General features: G+C 34.9%; 1 protein-coding gene across 1 annotated transcript; it reads left to right on the top strand.

Annotated features, from left to right (window-relative positions):
- The first annotated feature begins 1,095 nt into the window (after positions 1-1,095).
- LOC111370292 lies at positions 1,096-2,388 on the top strand. Its single transcript, XM_022991966.1, has 3 exons — positions 1,096-1,215; positions 1,314-1,421; positions 2,044-2,388. Exons 1-3 carry the CDS (start codon positions 1,138-1,140, stop codon positions 2,299-2,301), a joined length of 444 nt encoding a protein of 147 aa, XP_022847734.1. The 5' UTR covers positions 1,096-1,137; the 3' UTR covers positions 2,302-2,388.
- The last annotated feature ends 5,658 nt before the right edge of the window (positions 2,389-8,046 follow it).

Below are 8,046 nucleotides of genomic sequence, written 5' to 3'. Positions count from 1 at the left end.
CGCAGAGTACCCAACATTTCATGGCCGACTCTGATTATGAGCATGATTAAAAGTCTAATTAAGTTGACAATATTTTCTGTCAAGAATCACCGGCCTGAGAGAACGCTACTAGAAATTAAAAGGAATAGTGGCAACTGAAGAGGAGAGAAAACAGATATGTGCATAGTTTATTGTGAGAGCATGTGACCCACAGGCACTGACAAATGGGAAGTGAAATCCAAAATCCAGTTCGCTCGTGATGACTGGAAATGTTATCTGTATCTGAATCTGAATCTGAGTGATATCTGCCGAGTGCTGACCACTCCCTACTCAGATTTCATGCATGCGATTTGTAAAAACTCCAAATTAGGCCCTACAAGAAGGATTGCTACTTCCTCTTAACCTGCATCAGATTGATGCTTTGGTGACTGCATTTTTCTGTCTCTACTTATCCTTTTCCATCTCTCGTCCTATAATCTTGAAAATGACACTTCTTTAATTGGACTCGCCAAGGGAGCAAGAGCTTGCCACAACCGTAAACTATGTCCCTAGAACACGAATCATAATTGTAGCGTATTATTCATACTTATAACATTGGCGTATTTTTCTACACTTGATGAGGTATAAAATAGAGTTTGAAAGTTATGCAATTGAATGACTAAAGATAATCTTGAGTCGAGTCCTGTCTCAAAACTGTTGTATGTGAATTTAAGGTCAGCTCAAAGGATGGGATGAGATCACCAAGTTATTGAACTCGGCCCTATTGATGATGTTGTCATATTAGATGTTGATCTAATACATTATGAACATTATTAATTAAGACAACGAAGTATTTAATGTATATATATTTTTGTCATGTTAAGTTCACTACATCATACAATTATGATATGTTTTTCTTCCAATAGAGCTTTACTTTTCAAAAATTATTTTCAACACTTTAGTTGATCTAACCTGCATGATTAATGAATAATATATATATATATATATAATGAGAATAAGACAATATGTCAGTCCATATCTTGACATTCCGTGACCTTCAAAGCACATCACCATTAATTCCTTAGTCTTTTTCCCTCTCTATAAAAAGCATTCTAGCTTTGCATTTGGAAGGGGGAAAAAAAACACGCACACACAGAGACACAGAGAAGAAAGATAAAGATGTCATCTAAAACGCAGAGGAGAGTGGCACTGCGAAGAAAGCTTCACATTTTGAAAACTCTTACGAATTCCAAATCAGTAATACTCAGTCATATGAGTTTATAACTCTTATTTTTTTAACTTTATTTGTTTGTAAATTTTAATGTTCGATTTTCTATATTGTCTTGTTTGTGAAGGTGAAGAAGAGTTCCATTATCATGGATGCCTTTCTCTACATCTACAAGTTGAAGCTCCAAGTAGAAGCCATCCAAAGAGAATACCAATACCTCATAAATCATATCCAAGTCTCTCTCTCTCTCTCTCTCTCTCTCTCTTCATAAAGAGTTGGGATTTCAAGATCAATCTTGTTAATAGGAGCAGTTTAAGTTATTTTGTATATATTGATTATTGATTTCACCTTTAGTCAAATTGAGAATTATACCTTGACCAACACTACACAATTTCGGCATGTATGGCAAGCAATTTATATATTCCTAAAGGAATCTCATTCATTATCATGTCCGAGTAGTGTCTACTAATATACAGCCCCCGTTTGTTTCTCATTCTTTCCTATTAAAATGAAAAATACGACCGTTATCCATCTTATCAAGCCACCAAATTTGAATTTCTATTTCATGTGTAGAACTCATAACGACTATATTTTTCATTCTCATTTTTACAAAAATGGAAAACAAACGCCCACATAATGTACCAAATATGTCCAAAGTGACTGTATGGTCTATTGTATCTGAGAAAACACGACTTGACCTTTGTTCCAAAAAAAATAAAAAATAAAATGGAGGAAGTTAAAAGCTTGTTCCGGTAAACATGATCTAATTAAATGTTAAGTATGGGTACATATACGTAGGTGTTTTTAATTCATTTTTTTCAAGATTTTGATATATGTTATGTGCATGGATTGAACAGGAAGTGAAGGTAGAGAAGGATGGAACAAGATATGTAGTGAGGGTGACATGCAAGAAGGGACAAGATTTGTTGGTGTCAATTATTGAAGCCTTTGAAGAAATGAATCTTAACGTCCTCGAAGCAAGGGTCACCACCAAACACTTCTTTGGAATGGAAGCCATTGCTGAAGCTAAAGGCCAAGACATTGATTCAAGAATCTTGACTGAAACCATTCTCAATGTCATTCAAAGGCCAACTGGAAATGGGGCTATCAATTAATAGTAATAGTATACAGTCAGATGGTTATTGTTTTATGATTTTGGAAATGTCACTTGTTTTTTGGAGTGAAGTTGTGATAAAGTGACACCCAAGCATATAGGCATATTAATTCTTTAACATGAAATCTTTACATTAATGAAATCATTCAATAATGCGTATATTTTAGGCAAGAGGTTTCAGAATAATATTGAAGACAAAAGTCTTGAATCTAAGTCACAAAACATCAGTCAATATCATTTGGACAAATAAAAACCTCTGGAAACTATATGTGCATGAAATCGTTTTATTTCTCAATTTTATTTTGGAGACAATAAAATATTTACAATAATTCACAAGTTCCCTACAACAGATTTTGGTGTGATTTTTGTTAACAAAAATTTCTTCCTGTCATACAAAATATAATTCAGAATAACATCTTCCAAGTCTTGGGTTTTATACTTAGCTCCCGTTTGGCCTCCATTACATTACATTCCATTACATTTAATTTTTATCTCTCCTATTTTCAACCACACAATTTTTCATAAAATAATATTACACGTAAATCGAAAACTTTTCCATCTTTTTTCAACCACTCATTTTTAAAAAAAAAAATACTATTCTACCCATTTTCATCTTAAAAAATGGGGGCCAAACGGGGCTTAATTAAAGGATAACTTTCCCTGTTGTCCAAATCCAAGAAAAGTTCCATTATGTTGAGCACAATTATTAGGGGCCTTGAGAAATTGGGCCTCTCAGGAATTCAAGGGATTTGAGAAAATTGTATATGTACCCAAATAATATACAATAATTCATTAAGAAAATTACACGAAACCCTGTATTTTAATTTTACATTTCAAAATTCATGATTCAAATAAATTCTTTCAAAAGTCAGGTATCAATGCAAAATCACCCCACCCAACACCACCCCACCCCAAACAATGCAAAACCATACAAGACGAGACTCTACCCAACATCACCCCACCCCCACACAACCCAAACCTTACATCTCTCTCTCCACGTTATCTACACCAACTATGGCCACCTTGAGGACAACCCCACCCATCGTGGACTCCAACATCCAAAAGGAGTCCAATTTCGACCTCATTCTCTGCCTCCGTTGTAGTGCAAGAAGGTGAGGCAAACGAAAATGTCTACCACCTGTTGTTGGGAATTTACTTAAGCATGTGCAGCGGAAATAAAAATAATTTCAATACCCACCAGGATTCATCTTTGTATTTAGATAGGAACTGTGATAAAAGTTATACCTTTTATTGGATTTGCAAACTCCTTTGTGTTATCTTTGTTTCAGCAACTTGGATTTGCCTCCTACTGCTGTCCAATTGTCCAGCCTCCAATGAATTCCACACAGAGAATAGATTGCAGCCGCCAGGGTTTTTTCCTCTTGTACTAGCAAGAATTATGAAAATTGTATGGATCTAAAACCCTAGTCATGTATTTATATAAGCCCAAACGGGCTCAGCCTAGTCTGGTCCATTATTTAATTAATTCATTTAATTAAATCCGGTCATCTAATTAATTAATTCGTGTCTATAAATAACCAATACGATTAATTAATTTATCCAACGATTGTTAAATTAATTAATTGACAAATTACAATCTTCCAATTCTCTTTTGTGTACGACCCAACAGGTTCCCGATCACGATGCCTAACAACGTAAAATATTATTTTGATCTAATAAAAAAATTGATGTTTTAATTTATCACCAATTCATACTCGCCGTCCCAGATTGACATCTACCAATGTATCAAGGCAATATATGTGACGGGAAATGTCACGTGGTATGAAAAAACCAAACCTGTTCGTTTACCATGAAACTATAATCCCTTCGTCAATATGGTCCGATCAATTACGAGATATGAAAGTGTGTCAATCTCGATTATCAATCATATATTTCATTCTACTATTAAGTCAATATGAGTCGAAAGCTCATTTTCGACTTATGTGTATACCTTGGCCAAGGGTTTTATTATTGACTTAATTGAACGAAATGCATATCACAATCTCTTACTATCTAAGAGTAACGAATCCTCTATTGGTCATTCACAACCTTCATATGGTTTTTGACATACCCGAACGATGTCGTATTAGCGGCCCTTGGTAAAGCAACATCCAATACCGTCACAGCATGACTATCCTAATACAAGGTACTATGATGACTTCAAGTCAAAGGATCAATTTCACTACCAACCATTAGAGATTAATTACTGACACTCAGATAGTTATCCATGTGGAATCTCTTAGCGGGTCTCCAATGATTTGTTCTATAACAAAACATCCACTTGTTCATTTAAGTGTCACCACACTTTAGCTTGTGAGATCAGCTACTTACTTTACAAGTAGGAAATACTACACGTGATGGTCTATCTATAATAATGATATCCGTATCTCATTATTATTTACGACCACGGATTATTCAAGATCCAATCATACGTAATTTGTATCTCACAATCACAACTTCTTGTGATTAACAAATCACTTAAACTTGAATCTTCGGACTTTATTATTTAATATATTTATCAGAAAATTAATTTAAACAATAATAGATTTTGCCAAAATTAAATATATTAAACATATTAAAAGTGTTTACAACCTAAATCGATTGGATTTAAGGCATAACACTTACAAACTCCCACTTGCACTAGATTCAATCACTCATGTATCTAATACCATAAGCGTCTACATGACGATCATGTTTCTGTTGTGACAACAGCTTTGTCAATGGATCTGCAATATTGTCATCTGTGGAAACTCGCTCTATCTTTACGTCATTTCTTTGTATAATCTCCGTGATGAGATGATATCGCCTTAGCACATATTTGGATCGTTGATGAGACCTCGGTTCCTTTGCTTGTGCGATGATTTCATTGTTATCACAATACAAAGGTATGGGGATCAACAATGCTAGGAACGACTCCCAGTTCATTAATGAACTTCTTGATCTAGACAACTTCATTCGCTGCTTCAAAAGCAGAAATGTACTCGGCTTCTGTTTTTGAATTAACGGTTGTCTCCTGTTTGAAACTTTTCCAACTAACCTCTCCATTGTTGAGAGTAAACATATATCCTAATTGAGACTTGCAATCATCTTTGTCAGATTGAAAGCTGGCATCAGTATACCCATGAATCTTTAGTTCATCTCCTCCATAGATCAAGAACACATCTTTAGTCCTTCTCAAATACTTAAGAATGTTCTTAACCGCTATCCAGTTTTTCTCACCAATGTTTGCTTGAAACCTGCACATAACACTTAGAGCATATGAAACATCTAGTCTCGTACATAGCATCGCATACATGATAGATCCTATCGCCGAAGTATAAGGAATCTTAAAGTATAAGGAATCTTATCGATGTGATTCCTTTTATCATGTGTTTTAGGACACATATCTTTTGAGAGGTAAATTCCATGTGATATAGGACACAAACCTCTCTTAGACTCTTCCATATTAAATATTCTCAAGTTTTATTTAAGTACGAAGATTGTGATAAGCCTTGTAATCTTTTAGATCTATCTCTATAGATCTTGATTCCCAAAATATACTCTGCTTCTTCCATGTCTTTCATGGAGAAATTCATTGACAACCATAATTTTACCGATTGAAGCATTGGGATGCCGTTTTCCATTAATAATATGTCATCGACATATAGTATTATGAATACAATCACGCTCCCACTTGTCTTCTTGTAGATACACGGTTCATCTTCATTTTTGATGAAATCAAACCTTTTTTATTGTCTCATCAAAACGAAGATTCCAGCTCCTTGAGGTTTGCTTTAATCCATAAATAGATCGATTAAGCTTATATACCTTGTTGGCTTCTTTGGATCCAAAACCTTCAGAATGTGTCATGTACACCTCTTCTTGCAAGTTTCCATTAAGAAAAGCAGTTTTAACATCATTTGCCATATCTCATAGTCATGGTATGCAGCAATTGCAAGCAAAATCCGAATGGACTTCAGCATAGCTACAAGCGAAAAAGTTGCATCAAAGTCAACGCCTTGTCTTTGTGTGTAACCTTTCGCTACTAGCCTTACTTTATATGTATGGATGTTTCCATCAACACAGACCTTTTTCTTGTAAACACATTTACAATCTATCGATTTTATCCCACCAGGAAGGTCGAACAAGGTCCAAACCTTGTCCTCATCTATTGAGTTCATTTCGAATTTCATGGCTTCTTGTCATCTCTTCAAGTCAATATTTGACTTGAAGAGATGACAAGAAGCCATGAAATTCGAAATGAACTCAATAGATGAGGACAAGGTTTGGACCTTGGTCGACCTTCAAGTCAATATTTGACTTCGCTTCTGAGTAATTTGTAGGTTCATTATCCTCGACTAATAATACTTGATTAGTAATTGTGAATTCGTACCTTTTGGGAGGTCGAATGATCCTACTTGATTTATGCTGAGCTGGAGTGTCCTCAAGAGTCTCTACATCCTCATCAGGAGGCTACCAGCATCTCTTTATACCTCCATTGTGAACCAGGTTTTAACCCTTAAAAGTATAAATCTGAGAAGATCTAGGGATTAACCTTCAAGACTAACCAGAATCGAAGAAGTTTTCCTTCATTTCAAACGCTCTGATACCACTTATTGGTATATTTGTAACAAATATAAAATAACTTCAACAAAAAATGAGAATATCAAGAGTTATCTCGTCCTAAGGCGTGAATGTTCAACCAAAAAGCCTATTCACCATATTGAGCATCCACAAGAATGTGGTTCATGCTCTAAATCCATCAGCACAATCAAAGATTTCAAGTTCAATTGCCAAAACTCGATGTATCAACCAAAATAGCCATAAGAAATATAGTTTCTCTATTGATCTTTCTTCTCTTACAATTACATCAAGTAACCAGAGGTTACTATTCATGCAATAAATATGGAAATGTTAATGTTTTAAGGTGTCATTACTTACTATTCTAGATACTTTGGTATGTCATTGTGGTATTATTATGAACTTAGTAATTTTGTTATCTTTATTACTAATAATAAAATTTCATCACAACCCTTGCTTTAAGAACCCCCATTAATCTTCCCCCCTCCCCGCCCAGTCCCTACCCAGGAAAAAAAATAATTAACAAAGGTGTAGACTTCCTAAATGAACTTCCCAGTTTCCAACATGTATCATTTTCTGCACTTCAAACAGCATATTATAGAACAAACTTTTAAAAATGTGCAAAGTGAAAGTCAGAACTTGGGACCATGGCCTTATTTAAAAGTAAAGGGAAACCCTAGAAGAATTGTCTTAAGCATATGCCACTTCTAGTTTCAGCATATCCGAAATGAAGGTGCGAACCAGAGAGTATAAAAAGTATGCTCTTAGAAATGGAACCTCCATGGCTGCTTTGGGGCAAAGGGAAAATGTGTGGGTAAAGGAGTAACAGGGCTGTTCTCTATTGGCACGGTGGCCATGCAAATGCATACTTCTTCTTTGCCAAAGGAGAATTGCCCTGCCATTCTTTCCCACAATATGTAAGCAACAAATAACTCGCAAAAAGAGAATGTTCGTTTCATCCAATCAATCACAATTATAACTCACTTATTATCCACACATTTCGTACCATCCACAACTTCTAATCTCTCTAAACGTGTTATCACCTTTATGGCATTATTTCGCTGGAGCAATGTCATTGAGATGAAATGAAGCATCAATATTGGGATGGAATACTACAAATTTTTCCTTAAATGAAGCACAATTATTTCTTGGTCACTTAATTACATTAGTGTTTATATATATATAT

This window comes from Olea europaea, chromosome 21, assembly GCF_002742605.1.
Source record: "Olea europaea var. sylvestris chromosome 21, O_europaea_v1, whole genome shotgun sequence".
In the NCBI taxonomy this organism is placed as follows: domain Eukaryota; kingdom Viridiplantae; phylum Streptophyta; class Magnoliopsida; order Lamiales; family Oleaceae; genus Olea; species Olea europaea.
This window is presented reverse-complemented; position numbering and strand designations above follow the sequence as displayed.